At 38.0% G+C, this 19,495-nt stretch overlaps 1 protein-coding gene across 1 annotated transcript; it reads left to right on the top strand.

Moving 5' to 3' along the window:
* Window positions 1-16,956: 16,956 nt before the first annotated feature.
* NDHS (NAD(P)H-quinone oxidoreductase subunit S) lies at window positions 16,957-18,072 on the top strand. Its single transcript, XM_089824841.1, has one exon. It carries the CDS (start codon window positions 17,101-17,103, stop codon window positions 17,830-17,832), a length of 732 nt encoding a protein of 243 aa, XP_089680967.1. The 5' UTR covers window positions 16,957-17,100; the 3' UTR covers window positions 17,833-18,072.
* The last annotated feature ends 1,423 nt before the right edge of the window (window positions 18,073-19,495 follow it).

Genomic DNA, 19,495 nt, shown 5'->3' on the forward strand with positions numbered 1-19,495 from the left:
ATTTCAAGAGAAACTGACAGAATTCAAAATGCAACAGCATAGGGTCAAAGAACGCCCAAAAGAGTATCCAAAACCACTCTTAAAAAGATCGGATCATGAAGAAAAGTGTCCACTGATGGCACACGCAGGTTTTTCAAAAAAACCGTGCAACACTTTTTACTAAAGGAGGGTGATACTTCTCCTTAAGGCATGCGACACTCTTCCAGTGTCGTATGACATTTCTCAAGAAGACATGCGATACTTTATAGTGTCGTATGACATAGTTTTCATGGGCGTGCGATACTTTTTAAAGTGTCGCACCATGCTGAAAAAATGTTGCCCATAGAAACATGAAAACAATCCCAGAAGCAAAAGGGACCAAAATTAGAGCAAAGAACCTCCACACTAGGGAGTACCGGATCCACAAAGGCTCGAGGAATGAACACTCGAGTGCAAGAACAACACAGAAAGGAGAACATCTATCCATCTAAACTACAGTAGCAAAGAACACAATGAAATAAACATCGCAGTGAACTGAACAACCTAACTAAGTACGTGGTTCCTCCCAACCGTCAATAGCATCATAAGACCATCGTGGATCCTAACCATCCCCCGCGCGTAACATCCCAAGCCACCGACCGAATCGTTAGTACTGTCGTAATAGGGATGTCACTACTACGAATATGCAACAATATAAGCATAAGGAAATCTAACATGCTAGTGATAATGCATAAGATAATCCTACAGTAGGTAACATCACCTATCACATGCTACACAGCAGTAAGCAACAGATATACTACTAAAGAAAATCACATCATCTAATCATATGCTAAACATCATAATAAGGGAATGCGCCAAATAAAATAACATCATCTAAACATGATATACAAGCATTCCAATGAAAGCATAAATCACAAGAAAGCATACTCCAGAACCCGAAGTACCAAGTGAAAACATCCAGCAAAGGTTGCACTAGGACAAAGATCATCTCTATACACCGATCCTAGCAGTGGTGAAGGTAGCTACACCTCCCAACCACGTGGCACCCGTAGGTCCACACCCGTCGTGCTGATGGAGATAATGATCCAACCACAAACACACATAAAACACAACATTCATGGCTAACACTCACACCAAACAGTATGATGGTTGCAACCAAGAACCTAAGACAATGCAAGGAGTACATGTTATGGTCAGACACTCAATAGGCTACTAAGTAGGGGCTGACATCATAGAGAGTTGCTTGGCATTGACAAGCCCAAGCTCGGATCTGTGTAGCTCAACTCCCTCAACAGAAGGCCAATAAACCGTGTAGCTCAACTCCCTCAATGGAAGGCCAATACACAAAAATACCATTTTATTATCTTCAGTTTTATTACGAGTCACACATTTTATTTAATTATCACTTATATAAAGCTTCCTCTACCAACCCATGATGCCATGATCGTTGGGCTGCGAGATAGAAGGCCCCTCCATATGCTACCCTACCCTACCCATGCTCATCCTACAACAAGTACCCGTGGGCATGCATACTCCCATCCCAACCCCAATGATCATAACTTCCAAAAAATCCACGGAAGATCGGGCCTCGCAAGTCACCCAACAAATGTATGCACACATACTCATGTGTGGCGCACCACCATCGCGAAGATCATAACACAAGGACAAGAATGAGAACATAATGCAAAGAAAACACCCAACTGAAAGCAACACGGGGAGGATGGATTCTCCAGGAATCCCAAAGCCAATAAAACCATACATCATTAAATCACTCAATCGGCCTCAATCTGAGAGTATGGATTCTACACAGATCCCATTGATGCAACAAGATCAAACATCATGAACTCACTCAACCGGCCTCAATCCAAGAGTATGGATTCTACGCAAAGCAAAGGTCCAAAAGAAACCATAATAGGTAACAAATCACTCAACCGACGAAAATGGCCAGCATAACGATGCAAAACTCCAAACCCTCATCCTTAAAAATAGGGAAATATTCATACCCGCCCAACCAGGTAGAACTAACATACAGAAACGGACGGGAACACTAGTTCTCAACCTCCAAACCAACGGCTACCAAAAACAAAAGCTGAAATGGAGCAGAAACAACAAAACAGGAAAGCCCTACCTCATAGCCAAAAGGGAAAAACGGGAATCTGAACCATAAAATAAATATCCCATAGAAGTAGCTGAAAATTGCGGCAATCCAAGGTTTTCCCGAGCTTGATCCAACGAGCCAACCTCGCGATGACCCCACGCCCGTAGCTCCCACAATGAATAAAACAGTAAATTCTCATGAAGAGGATTTTGGGTTTTACTCTCCAACTTTCCAATTCAAAAGTGAGAACTAAGGAATTAAATTCCTCTTTGGATATTTATTCACTTTTCGAGTGAATAATCGATTAGGGCAAATAACAAGCCAACCTAGTTAAACCACGAATCAACCCAAATGAAAAGAGGCTATTCCTATAAATAGGAATTCATCTATGGAAAAGCTGCTAGAAATTAAAATAAATCAATTAAAAAGCCCGAAAGCCCAAAAACACAGAAATCACCTTAACGACTTTCGCGACAATGCGAACCTCTAAATGCATAGACACGCTTACTGGTCTAATCACATAATGCAAATGAGTTCGGATTTAATAATCACCGAAAGGTTTAAATCAAACATTTAATTAAAGATACGTCGACCATATAAGGACGACAATTGTAAAATATGAATGGTTGAATCACTAACTCCATGTGCCACTGCCAGGGATATAAATCCTACACACTGAACAACACGATCAAGTGCAATTGCATATAATAACATAGCTAAAGCAATACATGCATTAAATCTCCTAATTTAACCATTTAATTAATTATATTAAAATAATCTATTTACATCACTCACGTTCACATAGAGCATAACAACATAGGAATGAAGTAAATAACCATAGCATTAAATCCATCACATAACAAAATCAGAGGTATGTCCAAATACCAGATAAATAGATATCATCATAAAACACACTGTCATCTCAAAATGGCATCATAATGCAATATGATTTATTGAACAACATAGTAGTCTAATATCTATGATACTGGAATCAAAGAGTAACATTTGACCCTCAGGTCATCTCAAATGTAAAACATCACATAAGAATAGATATCTCTCAGATCAAAATAAAACAAGGTAAATGTCTGCAGCACATAACCAAATTATCCAACAAGAAAAATCCATTCTAATTACTTAAGAATTTAATAATGATTGATTACTCTGCATTAAAAAGGCATTTAAAATACATAAGCAAACATAGTCATAAACATGACTAACCACTGCTATAGGAACCTAGTCCAGTGTAGCATGGTAATAGAACATAGTGCAATCTTTGCACACATCTCAAGATAATCACGGAACAACCTCATGATACCACGTCGATCCTGGTAACCACTGGCATAGACCTTAGTGAACCAAAAATCACATCATAATCTCATAGATCAATCAAAAGCATAAACAAAGCAACTGATACATAAACATAAATCCAAACACCTCAACGGTGTAGACCACTCAGGGTCACAATCATGATCCCATCACAACAAAAGATCATCAAGGTTGAATCCATCAGAATGACTTACAAAAGTCAAATGGGAGAGGCACTAAATCATCCCCCCCAAAGACTAGGCTTACTCCTGGAAGCCTGCAATCCAAGAATTGAAACCAAAACACGCAAGAACCAAAATCAAAAGCGAGCGATAGGAATGACTCAACAACTCTATACAAGTCAAACCCAAATCACTCCAACATTGTCAAACCATCACGTTAACCCCCAAATAGGTTAACCATGAGAGAATGGGTGTCACACAAACACAAGGTCCTCCAACAAGGAACCTTATATGCGCTAGGAAGAACCCAACTAGCCATAGAGTCAACAATACAAGATAAGGAACAAGCCACTCTACCTTGTCAATAGGTGCCCAACCACGACATGCACCAACCACATGACCACAAAACCAGGTCAAAACACTAAGCACTTCCAACAAAAGTTGGAATCATGGGGAATAACCATCCCAAACTCCCAAGAATACTATCATGTCACACATGATCATTCTGGAATCCACATAAACTCACCCTTAGAACAAAGAGGATGAAAGTTTACCAACAAAAGGACACACTCCAAAGGACTACTCACCACCAAGCGTCAGAGCATGACACCTCACCAAGGCACAAAAACTCAACTACCACTAAAAACTAGGCTAACACAACCCAGCCAGACAAGATATCACCTTTCCACAAGGTTCAACGACTTTCGTCAATGGACACAATCATCAAATGTCTGCATACCAACTCACGAGATGGTAACATGTGTCCAACGATACCATGTCCCTCCAGCACCAAGCTAGGAAAACTACACCCAAACTACCGCTAAACTCAATCTCTAGCCTCAAGTCAATAGTTAATGAGAAAACTTGACTGAGACAATCCACATGAAGATATAAGCTTAGGGAGAAGGATACTACAAAGTATTAGGACTAAGAGGGAGTCACTCTCAACCTCTACACTAAATCAGCCCAAGATGCATTAGGGAACTCACAATTCCCCCAACCATCAACATACTCACAAGAGAACACTAACTAAGCTAGTGGCATAGCCACACTAGCCTACTCTCTCAAGAGAGAAAGAATACGGAGATGTGCCAAGGTCAACATCCAGAAAGCAGAATGTAGACTCATCAAAGAACTGAGTCACTCCCAAATGATAAGGCAACATCATCCTCAAACAAGGAATGCTCACAAACCACACTACTCCTCACAAGGGCAGTTTAGTGCAAAAGGAAACACAAAAAAAAACCCAAGCACGAATCCCAAAAGGTACCTAGTAGATAATGAAGAGAAGATACTCTTCCATTATGAATAACATGAGGAGTTAAACTTCTTCAATGGCCATAAATATGATATGTCATAATCGAATTGGCCTCTACTCAAAAAGGTACTCGAAACATCAATCAGCAACGATTGAGTCACCACTCAAAAAAAAACCACAAAGGCAAAACAACAGTCTTGGCCACCAAGACAAGCGATGGACAAAACATCCAAATCCACACAAGAGCACACATGCCCAAAACAACATAAGGCATGGAATGAAAGGTAAATCACATATTGAAACCATCATTACTTTTCTTTCATAAATTCATTAATTAAGCATAACATAAGCACTAATGCATAATGAACTGAAAGGTTTCAAGCAAGGGTCCAAGAGTCACCATAAAACAAGTACATACCTTTCAATTTCTTTAAGAATACACTATGTTTACTCATCTTTTAAACCATTCAATTACAATAACAACTTTAAATCTAACAAAGACACACTAGCATGTTCTCCATGATATTATCCCTTGAACGTACTACCAGAGGTTCGAGATGAACATGATAGAGTCACAAGACACAACTGGGCAGCAGCAAAACACATCCAGAATAGTCATCATGAAACAAAATAAAAAGCCCAAATGGGAGAATTGTAGATTCCAACAGTAAGTACCAAGAAGAGCTCATTTCAACAATAAGTCAAATGTGACAACTACCACAAAGACAGCGATAGATAAAATTTGATGACTACTCCAAGAGAGGAAAATACTAAAAACCAATGCTAGCCCAACAACATGAGGAAAGTACCTCCAGCCAAATAAAATAAGGCATCAAACAAATCACATTACAGGTGATGACTGAGAACAGTCACACAAGAGGGATGAATCACCACACAGTGCTAAGGAATACATCATCCTAGCAATGTTAGAGAACACACTCACACACATCGAGCAATATACCATTAGTAATCTCATGCATATGCAGATAATAATAATTTCCATGCAATGTAACATTTAAATATTCATCAAATTAATGCAGTTCTACATAAGCTTAAGAAGCAATCAGATTGGGGACTTAAGTCATTTACCCAAATATATAATGCAAACCTACTACTTTGCAATGATTCACAATAAACACTCATATTCAATGAAAGGAACCATTTCATCATTATAACAACAAAATAAAGAATCACAAATTAGATTCATTCATCAACTTACAATCAGGAGAAAACAGGGAAACAATGCACCTAATCCCACAAGGAGAAACAAGAAGAGGCACACAAGCCAACACATGGAAACCAATCAGTGGCTCCATCCAAAAAGGGTCACACACATAACCAACCAAACAAGGCACATCGATCCCACCTACAAGGCCAGGAAGACTCACTTCCTTCTCCACACACTGCTCTAGTTGCATCTACTAGAAAAGCAAGTCCATCACGAGTAGATACCAAAGCAACAAAGATCACGAGTTCTCACCAAGACACTCGTACTCAACCAACGCAACAACAACTACAAGGGCAACATAACACAGAGATCCCAATGTTTGAACCTGGCTCTAATACCAGATCTAATGCCCCGCTCGGAGATCCTTGGAAACAAGGATTCAAATCAAGCCAACATATTTTTTTTTTTACAAGTATGAATGCACAAGACAACATCATACAGGGATCACAAAGATCGCAACAGAAGACTTCAAAACAATCCCGACAACCAATGAATCTCTGAACGCCACTACCCAACTGACACACCTAAACAAAAGCCAACAACCACCACAACAAGATGAGGGCACAAGAAAAGACCACTCATCAAGAAAACACCAAGCTGGGGTAAAATGCAGAATCCTAAAATTTGGCTAAGCCTGAAATCCTGAAGCCCTGAAAATTGGCTAAGTCTAGATTTCTGAAGCCCTGAAATTTCTTAGAATCCATAACTTATCTCCAAGAGGTCTGAAACCTATCTCAAACGATTTTTCGCATATATTAAAATATATCTTATACTTAAACGATATATTTTAAACCCCAAGAGACAAAAATAGAAACATGAAAACTCGATTTCAAGAGAAACCGACAGAATTCAAAATGCAACAGCATAGGGTCAAAGAACACCCAAAAGAGTATCCAAAACCACTCTTAAAAAGATCGGATCACGAAGAAAAGTGTCCACTGATGGCACACGTAGGTTTTTCACAAAAACCGTGCGACACTTTTTACTAAAGGAGGGTGATACTTCTCCTTAAGGCATGTGATACTCTTCCAGTGTCGTACGATATTTCTCAAGAAGGCATGCGACACTTTTCAGCATCATACGACATTTCTCAAGAAGGCGTGCGACACTCTTCCAGTGTCGTACGACATTTCTCAAGAAGGAATGCGATACTTTATAGTGTCGTACGACATAGTTTGCATGGGCGTGCGATACTTTTTAAAGTGTCGCACCATGCTAAACAAATGTCGCCCATAGAAACACGAAAACACTCCTAGAAGCAAAAAGGACCAAAATTAGAGCAAAGAACCTCCACACCAGGGAGTACTGGATCCACAAAGGCTCGAGGAATGAACACTCTAGTGCAAGAACAACACAGAAAGGAGAACATCGATCCATCTAAACTACAGTAGCAAAGAACACACTGAAATAAACATCGCAGTGAACTGAACAACCAAACTAAGTACGCAGTTCCTCCCAACCGTCAATAGCATCATAAGACCATCGTGGATCCTAGTCATCCCCCGTGCGTAACATCCCATGCCACCGACCAAATCATTAGTACTGTCGTAATAGGGATGTCACTACTACAAATATGCAACAATATAAGCATAAGGAAATCTAACATGCTAGTGATAATGCATAAGATAATCCTATAGTAGGTAACATCACCTATCACATGCTACACAACAGTAAGCAACAGATATACTACTAAAGCAAATCACATCATCTAATCATATGCTAAACTTCATAATAAGGGAATGCGCCAAATAAAATAACATCATCTAAACATGATATACAAGCATTCTAATGAAAGCATAAATCATAAGAAAGCATACTCCAGAACTCGAAGTGCCAAGTGAAAACATCCAAAAACGATCGCACTAGGACAAAGATCGTCTCTGTACACCGATCCCTAGCAGTGGTGAAGGTAGCTATGTCTCCCAACCATGTGGCACCCGTAGGTCCACACCCGCCGTGCTGATGGAGATAATGATCCAACCACAAACACACATAAAACACAACATTCATGGCTAACACTCATGCCAGACAGTATGATGGCTGCAACCAAGAACTTAAGACAATGCAAGGAGTACAAGTTCTGGTCAAACACTCAATAGGCTACTAAGGAGGGGCTGACATCATGGAGAGTCGCTTGGCATCGACAAGCCCAAGCTCGGATCTATGTAGCTCAACTCCCTCAACGGAAGGCCAATACACCGTGTAGCTCAACTCCCTCAACGGAAGGCCAATACACAAAAATACCATTTTATTATCTTAAGTTTTATTACCAGTCACACATTTTATTTAATTATCACTTATATAAAGCTTCCTCTGCCAACCCATGATGCCATGATCATCGAGCTGCGAGATAGAAGCCCCCTCTATATGCTACCCTACCCTACCCGTGCTCATCCTACGGCAAGTGCCCGTGGGCATGCATACTCCCATCCCAACCCCAATGATCATAACTTCCGACAAATCCATGGAAGATCGGGCCTCGCAAGTCACCCAACAAATGTACGTGCACGTACTCGTGTGTGGCGCACCACCATCACGAAGATCATAACACAAGGACATGAATGAGAACACATTACAAAGAAAACACCCATCTAAAAGCAACACGGGAAGGACAGATTCTACAGGAACCCCAAAGCCAATAAAACCATACATCATTAAATCACTCAATCGACCTCAATCCGAGAGTATGGATTCTACACGAATCCCAATGATGCAACAAGACCAAACATCATGAACTCACTCAACCAGCCTCAATCCAAGAGTATGGATTCTACACAAAGCAAAGGTCCAAAAGAAACCATAACAGGTAACAAATCACTCAACAAAAACACAAAGTCGAGAGTACGGGTGCAACACGCATCCCAATGCAAAAAAAGGTGCAATAGTGGTCTAACTGATATCCAAATAGATCATCTAGGTCCACGACCCACATTGTGCCAAGAAAACTCGAGAAAACAGGGCAACACGCAAAACGAGGTAAAAACTCCAAAAATTTGGAAAACTTCAAAATTAAAACCCATTTGGCCTTTGGGTTCAAAAACCCCAAAAGTCCAAAAATAAACAAAATCGGACACCGTATGCAAAAACGGCTAGCATAATGATGCAAAAATCCAAACCCTCATCCCGAAAAATAGGGAAATATTCATACCCGGCCAACCGGGTAGAACTAACATACAAAAACAGAGAGGAACACTAGTTCTCAACCTCTAAACAAACGGCTACCAAAAATAGAAGCTGAAACGGAGCAAAAACAAAAAAACAGGAAAGCCCTACCTCACAGCCAAAAGGGCAAAACGGGAATCTGAACCATAAAATAAATATCCCACAGAAGTAGCTAAAAATCACGGCAATCCAAGGTTTTCCCGAGCTGGATCCAACGAGCCCAACCTCGCGACGACCCCATGCCCGTAGCTCCCACAATGAACAAAATAGTAAATCCTCATGAAGAGGATTTTGGGTTTTACTCTCCAACTTTCCAATTCAAAAGTGAGAAGTGAGGAATTAAATTCCTCTTTGGATATTTATTTACTTTTCGAGTGAATAATTGATTAGGGCAAATAACCAGCCAACCTAGTTAAACCCCGAATCGACCCAAACGAAAACAGGCTATTCCTATAAATAGGAATTCATCTATGGCAAAGCTGTCAGAAATTAAAATAAATCAATTAAAAAGCCTGAAAGCCCAAAAACACAGAAATCACCTTAATGACTTTCACGACAATGCAAACCTCTAAATGCACAGACACGCTTACTGGTCTAATCACATAATGCAAATGAGTTCGGATTTAATAATCACTAAAAGGTTTAAATTAAACATTTAATTAAAGATACGTCGACCATATAAGGACGACATTAGTAAAATATGAATGGCTAAATCACTAACTCCATGTGCCACTGCCAGGAATATAAATCCTGCACACTAAACAACACGATCAAGTGCAATTGCATATAATAACATAGCTGAAGCAATACATGCATTAAATCTCCTAATTTAACCATTTAATTAATTATATTAAAATAATCTATTTACATCACTCACATTTGCATAAAGCATAACAACGCAGGAATGAAGTAAATAACTATAGCATTAAATCCATCACATAACAAAATCAGAGGTATGTCCAAATACCAGATAACCAGATATCATCATAAAACACACTGTCATCTCAAAATGGCATCATAATGCAATATGATTTACTGAACATCATAATAGTCTAATATCTATTATACTGGAATCAAAGAGTAACATTTGACTCTCAGGTCATCTCAAATGTAAAACATCACATAAGAACAGATATCTCTCAGATCAAAATAAAACAAGGTAAATGTCCGCAGCACATAACCAAATCATATAACAAGAACAATCCATTCTAATTACTTAAGCATTTAATAATGATTGATTACTCTGCATTAAAAAGGCATTTAAAACACATAAGTAAACACAGTCATAAACATGACTAACCACTGCTACAGGAACCTAGTCCAATGGAGCATGGTAATAGAACATAGTGCAATCTCTGCACACATCTCAAGGTAATCATGGAACAACCTCATGATACCACATCGATCCTGGTAACCACTGGCACAGACCTCAATAAACCAAAAATCACATCATAATCTCATAGATCAGTCAAAAGCATAAACAAAGCAACTGATACATAAACATAAATCCAAACACCTCAACGATGTAGACCACTCAAGGTCACAATCATGATCCCATCACAACAAAAGATCATCAAGGTTGCATCCATCAGGACGACTTACAAAAGTCAAATGGGAGAGGCACTACAGAAATCTACTAGGGCCTTAGAATCCCATTTTATTAAATGTTTCTAATGTAAGGACCTTCCTATTTAAAACTAAGCATGTGGAAAATAATGTCTTAGGCACGCAAGCTTTATTCCAACAAAATGTTGTTGGAAGGGAGTTTTTTTAATCATCTAGATAGACTTGAGAAATTTATACCCCTCCTTCAAGTTGTATTCCCTTTTCTTTCTTCCATCCAATATCAAGTTATCCTTGCCAAGATTGAAAGTTATTTTCATGTTTGATAAGATTTTTTTAAATATTCCACTTCCTTAGGTGGGAGGTTCATGCGTCCTTAAAATCCTTCCATTTCCAACCTTTCCCTCCATCCCAAAGGTCACACAATCTATAACTCTTTTTCCCCATTTAGCTTCAAGTGTCAACCTTAATTGGGCTAGTTTACCATCCTTTTCCAAAGCACTATATCCTCTCCAAGAGTTTTCCTAGTAGAGAGTTTCTTCCCATCCCCAATCTCTATGTTCATCTATCCTAGATGGAGGACCTACAATCCATCATGAAGTTCCAAATTCTCAATCCTCTAGACAACAATTTCTCCCTGAATATGCTGATTGAATCAATAAATTACTAATATATTTCTTTATTAGGATTTTTCCCACTTGAGGTGTGGATTCATGTATATTCTCCATACTAGTTTAGCTCGTAAAGCTTTACCTTATATTTTGATGTCCCTGATCCCTACACCTCCCTCATCTTTTGGTTTGCAAACCTTGTTCCAAGCTAATAGGGGAATTTTTTTTCTTTCCCCCTATTCCTTGCCAAAAGAAAGTCCCAAAGACTCTATTGATTTTTTCCCTATTTTTGGGCAGATCAATACAGGATAATTGATAAATACGTTATACTAAGAGGGCTAATTGTATCATCATTACTCTACTCATAGAAGAGAGCCATTTTCCTTTCCAAGAATCCATTTTTCTTTTGATCTTTGTTGTTATTTGATCCCATAATTTTGTCAAATGTTCTCCTTTGTCTAAAGGGAGACCAATATATTAACAAGGTAAACTTTCTCTTTTGTAATTTAAAATTTGACAATTTTTTTGCTCTAGATTAGGATGGGTATTTTTTGAAGTTGATGAAAGATCAACCCCACAACTCCCAAGAATCACCTACATGCAAAAACCTACCACAAAAAGAGAGAAGCAAAAACTATGGAGGATGGAATTCCCAGATCCATAGATGAAACATTCTTGATTTGCAAAAAATAAATTGCAATTATATTGAATGAATTTATTACAAAGAGAGATCATCCTTATAAAGGAGATCAAAACTCTAATAGTTAACTAACCTAGGTTTCATGATAATAATTAATAAAAAAATTTATTATTATATGCCCAAAGTTTAACTTGAGTAAACTAGAGATAATAAGTGACTTAATAATTAAATCAATATGATTTAATTAATAGGAAAAAACTTGATTACTCTAACAGTATTAAAGAAGAAGATTTTAGATTTCTTGGGGTCAATCTTTTGACCTAATGCACTGGTATATTGACTTAATATTATTTTATATGATTTTGCCTCCTCTATGGAACTTTGTCCATAAAGCATAGTATCATCAACAAATTGTTGGTGGGTTGTCTGATCTAGGTCGGTAGTGATCCTTATTCCTTTAATAGTCTTCTCATATCTAACATTGTTTATTGATCTTCCTAATACTTATTCCATTAAGATGAAAAAGGAAAGGGAATATCAAATCCCCTTGTCTAAGCCCCATGCTTATTCCAAAAAAGCCTTTGGGTCATCCATTTACCAATATTGATATCTTAGGGGAGGATGTGCATTCAAAGATCAAATTCGCCCACTGTTTTGGGAACCCAAAGGCTTCAATGCATTTCCTCAAAAAGCCCCAATCCACTCTATCATGTGCCTTTGTAATATTTAGCTTAATTAACATATAGGGCTCTTTGTTTTTTTGAACAATATGTATGGCCTCTTGGGCAATAATCACTCCATTGAAGATAGATTTGCCTTGTACAAACCTTGTTTGTTCCTCACTAATCAAATTTGGGAAAAGTTTCTGAATTCTCATTGCCATAGTCTCAATAAATAATTTATAGAGAGTATTACAAATATCTATGTACTCCTTCAAAGTCTCCGATTTCTCCTTTTTCAGGATACAAGCAAGAAAGGTATTATTCACTTCCCTAAGGAGTTTTCTAGAATTATGTGCTCCTAAACCCTCATCTACCTGCATCCTTAATGAAGTCCTGACATTTTTTAAAGAAACATGTTGGAAACCCACTCGACTCTCAAGATTTATCTAAAATTATTTTCTTAAGGGTCATACTAACTTCCTCAAAGGTAAATTTTCCAAACAATATTTTGTTTTGTTTTTTTGATATAAGCTTTATGTGCTTTCTTGTGCCCCTAGGTTTTGGTTACCATTATTATTGAAGACTCCTTCAAAGTACTTTATTGCCTCTTTTGCAATATCATATGGGCCCTCCTATTTTTCCATGTCCTTATTTTAAATGGAAGTGATTATGTTAGCTATTCTACATTGTTTTGTACTATTGTGAAAGAGTTTGTGTTTCTATCCCTACATCTAGCCATGTTTCTCTTGATTTTTGTTGCCAAAATAATTCCTCTTTGTTTAAGATGGCTTCATAATCATCCATATGCACTCTCTCTTTCATATTAAGCCAAATTCATCCCTTTCAAAAATGCTTATGAAGTTCTTTATAAACTCATCATCAATTCCTATGAACTAGTTGGGTGGGGGGGGAATGAGTTTTAGTTTCACTTCTTGGTTACATTATATACAACCAAAAGATAAGGGTGGTATGGGTCTACTGGATACCAAAACACAACGATTTTTCTTATTTGATGAGTAGATAGTAAAAGTTGTGTCTAGGGATGAACAATGGAAATTTTTGGTGCATCACTGAATATCACTTGTTAATATAAATAACAAATGAAAAAACATGGGTTAGTCCTATATGAATTTCATTGCTCCATATTTTCATCTTAAAGCTTCTTTCCAATTGTAATCTATTTGGAAAGCTTGGAAACAAGTAGTTAGTTTTTAATCTGGAGAAATGATTAATCGCAACATTGTTTCAACTTTCCTCATTCTTCCATTTGGTGGAATATGTTTATTTTATGTGAGCGACCTCTTGTTGTTACCTTTCCTAAACAAACTTATTACCTTTATAAAAAGGGGTAGAACAATTTGGCACTGATATTTGGCACTTCATCTCTTAAACGGGTGGAACAATTTAGCATTAATATTTGGGATTTCATCTCATTTGACTAGTTGAATTAGCGGGATCTAACAAGAAGACTTATAGTTTGAATAATAAGGTCAAGGGGTTCTTGATTTTTGTCCAATTATGAGTTCCTACAAATCTTCTTATAAAACTCTGTACATCTCTTTAGTGCAACTTTTGCAAAGACTAGTCTTGGCTTGAGAAATATCCATTTTTTTGCTTTTCTTAAGGATCATCTATTTGAAGTTGTTGCCCACAATGAAATTGAATCCTAGATTTAATAAGAAATGGAGCTATAGGTTGAAGAAAACAAATGGAAGAGCTTAAGTGCTCATATATGCATGTCTAAGGCAAAGACCAATGCATGTATATTGGCTTGGAAAGTGTTGCATCACAAGCTATCTATTGGAAGCTGAAATTTTTTAATCATGCCTTATGTTGGACAGAAGCAATGTTTTGTGTGTAGTCTTCATAAGAATGTGATTACATACTCTATAATACAATGCATTTTGTTGTATATATATGGAAATGTAGATGTCAAGTTGTGTTTTTTAATCATATATTGTACCATGAAATATATTTTCTAAATTTTTACTATGACATTATGTTTAAGTTCATATTTTGATGTTTTCAGTTAAAGAAGAGACTCAAAGAAGATGCTAGTTGCAACATGCATTCAAGTTAGACTAGACTTCAATTTCAATGTCACTAAAAGATCAAATTTTGCCGACATTTACAATTTTTTTTTTTTCAAATTTCAAGTTTTTTGTTGTTATGATTAGTAAGTTGATTGAACCAACTAATTGTATATCCTATTTGCTATCTTGTAGCTCCTAGCTTTTGTATAGTCAAGAGATAAGATGTAGATCTCATGTTATATATACAAAACTGTTAAAATAAGCTTGTAAAACTTGATTGATTATATGATTTTAAAGATAAGATGTAGATGTTATTATCTTGGAATCTTAAAAATATAATCTTTTAAAAAATAATTTTGATATTTTAAATATTTCCTTGCATTTGTGCCTCTTTACTAAAGTGCTCTTTAAAAGACACCAGCCTAAACTCATGAATGAATGCTAAAGATGCAGATTTTAAATATGATACACTCAAAATTTGAAGAAAATTTATTATGTTTTCCACATTATCAAATGTATGATAGCTGCGTTCCTCTTGAAATCAACCTGTCATTTTAACCCGAATAAAGTTTTTTTTTTTGTTTTTTGATGAATAGTCCTTTTCTATTAAAAAAATATACTAAGAATACAATTCACAAAAAGGGGGTTGAGGGATACAAGATCACCCCGTGAATGAGTTCACACGGCCAAAACTGGACTAAAAACACAGCCACAGCCGGAAACATGAACTATTCATTAAAAAATATATATATAAAGCAACCTCAGGCTGCCAAAGCAGTGCCAGCCGAGGGTGGAGGATCATCTTTATCAGGAAAACGCCAATCATCTCTGGGATTGGGCGGTGGGCTGGGAACAATCCAACCATCATCAGCAGTAGCAGTAACCAGAGGATTAGTGGCAACATCCGCATCTTTAACCTCTAGCTGCAGATGAGAAATTGCCAAGTCCAGGTGAGGCCACTTCCCAGAATGTGCCCGACGAGTATCAGGAGGAGGTGCCGGGGACCAACCAAAGCCACCACGAGGTGGAGAAGTTGAGTGGCGCCTCCATCCGCCATCACCACCATTGGGAGAGCGGTGGTGGGAAGCCTGGGAGCGCGTGGTGTGTGAGTGGCGGCTTGAGGAATGGTGCCGAGGACGGTGGCCACGAAACGTCGAGGTATCTGCCGAGGCATCATGAGGAACTTTAGCAATAGTGCAGGGAGCATTGCCCAGTGGTTCAACAACTCTTGTAGGTGAGCTACCTCAAGGGCAACTTTGTTAGCTTGCACCTAAATCTACATAATTACATTATTACAAATGCATGCCTTAGTGTACATAGCAATGTTAACATCCAAAAAATTGTGTGAAAAGAACATCATTCCTATCTTTCCATGGAGAAAACCAAATTTCTATCCTGAAGGTATGCCAAATCTGGGTGAACTTTCGAGGAATTATGGGGGAATCACCCAGCAAGATCATATGCCAAGAAAAGGGTTCAGGCCTGAATGGCTTGAAAAAATCATGAATCCAGTGCCAATAATTTTGAGTATGCTTACAAAACCAGAAAATATGCAAGAAAGACTTTGGTTGTCCACAAAAGGGGTATCTAAGATCAGGAACCCCAATGTGTTTGAGCCGAGGGGAAGACCTTGGAAGGCTAGGCATCAAGCAAAATGAGCAATCTTGGGTTTAGTTATAACATTCCAAATGGTATCAAAGCGTTTTCTCCATTGAGAAATAGAAGATTGCAAATGCCATCTCTGGTTGAGTGTGTCCACCCTCGGAAGATGGGGCGAGAGCCATCTTTATCCCAAATTTGGCTTGTATTTGGAAAATGGAGTGGCAGGGTACCACTTCTAGTCATGAACAGACTGAGTCCCCACTTTGTGAATTAAGTGCACAAGAATGGAAGAGAGCAGATGGTCAAAAGTCTGTCGATCTAAATGGATAAGGCGGTACTGTACTTGCATATCTTTTCAAGTCGTGAAACTCATGGTGACCCTTGAGAAAAGGTCCTTAAGAGTTCTGATGTCACATTTGAAAAAATGCAGAACACTGACACCTTGAGTCTTGACAAGGGGAGTACCCGAATAAAGTTTTGCTCATGTACTATTAACATGTTTGGAGAGAAGGGGGGCAAATCGCATCGCCCAAGGGCGGTGCGGATGTCACGTAGAGGAGAGACTTTCTGAATTCTCCACGCCTCTCACGAATTGACATGAAAATAGTTATTAACCACAAAACGAGTTACACAATGAAGGGAAAATTGTAGTCGGAGAGAAAAACGAAGACAAAGACAAGATTAGCAAACGTGTGGCCGATGTAATTGCTCAGTGCTCCATAGCTATCATTTAAAGCAGCCTCTCTTTAATTTTATTGATGACCTGAGACATAGATCATGGCGTCCCTTTTACCGTTCAGGTTCCCAACATCCGCTTCTCACACACCCACATTCACACTTGATGATAAACACATTTTTGCAGGACATTTAACGGATTTAACCGCATGGCCTCCAAAGGTTAGGCCTTCCAGATTGAAGACTAGAGCAGAATCAAAATTCAATCTTTGGGAGCTACTAGGAGGAAGAGGACTTGCAGGAGGTGAAAAAGGAGTTCAAGCAGAGCTCAAAAAGAAAATACCATCTAATTCAAGTGAGCAGCCTTTAAAGTTTTCCACTGAAGAGCAAAATGAGCAGGAAGGCCTCGCAGGTATTGTTTCTGCTTCTTCTACTGCTGAGGATAACGCCTTTGAAAAAGAAATGCAAGGTTTGACTGGTGGCTTCCCTGGTGGTGAAAAGGGTTTACAAAAATTTCTTAAGGAAAATCCACCTCCATCTAAACAATCAGGTTCCACTGAATTGGAAAGTATGAATTTATCAAAGTCCAAGGCGCCGCCATTGCCACTTCTAATGCCAGGTATGATTGTAATTGTAAAGAATCCCAAGAACCCTTATCATATGTACTGTGGAATTGTGCAGAGGGTCACTGATGGAAAGGCTGGAGTGCTTTTTGAGGGTGGGAATTGGGATAAACTTGTGACTTTCAACCTTGCAGACTTGGAAAGAAGGTCCAAGGGCCCGCCCATGTCAAATCCAAAGTCTGCGATTCTGGAAAATATGAATACCCAATGATTTTTTAATTATTTTGGCCTGTTTGATTGCTAGGTAAACATGGGATTCATTTGTATCTTTGTCAGAGAGTAAACGAGGATTTCTTGAAAAATTTCGGTCAGTTTGTAAGCAGCGATGTTAGAGAAACATGGAATAGTTTTTTTATCATTCCGGTGAGCAATTGAGGATTTATTTGTTTTTTGTATAGTTATCTAACAAGGCTAAATATCTTTTTAATAAAAATAAGATACATCTTGGTGATAGTCGACTTCAGTGATCTGAAACGTTGATGTTAATATAATCTAATATGTTTTAACCCAAGAATCCTTTCCTGGCGATTACTCACTATGGAAGTGCCGAATCTCTCAAAGCTGAGGAAGTCATTTCTTTTTCAGATCACTGCCAAAGGGTACCAAATTGTTGTCAGGCCATCTGCTAGAAGTACATGCGGCGATTGCCTTAGGAGGAAAGCATTGTGGGAATTGTTTTAAGACGAGGGAATTGTTTGATCCTCTGGTACTGGCAAAGATATTTTTATGTTTACATGTTACTTTTTTAAGGACATTGGTTTGGTATGTCAGCCCCCACTGCTAGAAGTCCACAGGGATTGTCTGTGAGAGAAGTTATTGAGGGGGTTGTTTGAGGGGATTAAGAGTTTTTTCGATTCCCTTGTAAAATTCGCCAAAGGGATTGTTTCCAATTTATCATATAAATTGTTCAAAGTTTCTATTCCTTGGTTGTGGCTTCACTGCTAAACTCAGTAGTAAAGCTGAATTCGACAGTCCACCTGCATCAAGCGAATGAGATAAAATGGAATGCCTCTAATGTTCTCTACATCAAAATAGTTTGCTGGAATAATTAAAATATGTTTTATTTTACAGAAGATTGTTTCATGAGTGTGGAATTCTAAGATGAATTCTCAAGCTTTTTCTTGGTCTTGATTTAAGATTTCATGTACTTGGTTATGGTTGCTGCATCTTTGAAACCTCGTAAGTGAGTTGCGTTTTCTTCTCTTTTTTTGAAATCTTATTTGAAGATATTCCTACAAAGGGCCCTGTTCTCAAATATTGAAATTGGTTATGATTCAAGCAAAAAGATTCTGGTCGGTCAATGGAGTGAAGTATCAGGGACTGAATACAAGAAAAGTTGTTCTGCATAATCCGTGCACACCTACTTCAAAAATTTGAGAATGGGTACACAGGATTAGGGAATCGTAATTGTTTCCTCAGATAGTCTCCATTGAGATAAATAATCAAGTCACTGGGTTTTTGCTGCTTGATTTCGTGCTGGTTCTCCTTTATGCCTGTTTAGCCCTAGGAGTTAAAGGAACTGATCTTTCTTCCTATCAGATTAGGGTGAACTTAAGAGGTTATTATTATTACTACTCCTAGCGAATAGGATAGAATTGATATATTATTGTTATTGAAATCATGTTTGGCTTTAGTTGCAATTTACTAAATTCTAGTAAAAAATCTTCTTGTTTTTGTTACACCAGTCAAGGTATTATATAATGGTACTGCTATGGCTTGTTAGTTCCAGATGTATTAATTTCTTAACAGTGGGACCGGTCTTGTCCTTGGGGTTGGATTGATTTGTTGATGTGGTTTTACTTTGCTATGCAATGCTCTGTGTCAGGTTATTCGGGAAACCACTTTTTTGGTACATTCTTATAATTGCAGTTGAT

The sequence above is a fragment of the Cupressus sempervirens genome, chromosome 4 (assembly GCF_028749045.1).
Source record: "Cupressus sempervirens isolate cs-2001-9-10 chromosome 4, ASM2874904v1, whole genome shotgun sequence".
In the NCBI taxonomy this organism is placed as follows: Eukaryota; Viridiplantae; Streptophyta; class Pinopsida; order Cupressales; family Cupressaceae; genus Cupressus; species Cupressus sempervirens.

Excerpts from the sequence above, each read along its gene's own strand:
- NDHS (XM_089824841.1), top strand. The coding sequence starts at position 17,101 with ATGGCGTCCCTTTTACCGTTCAGGTTCCCAACATCCGCTTCTCACACA.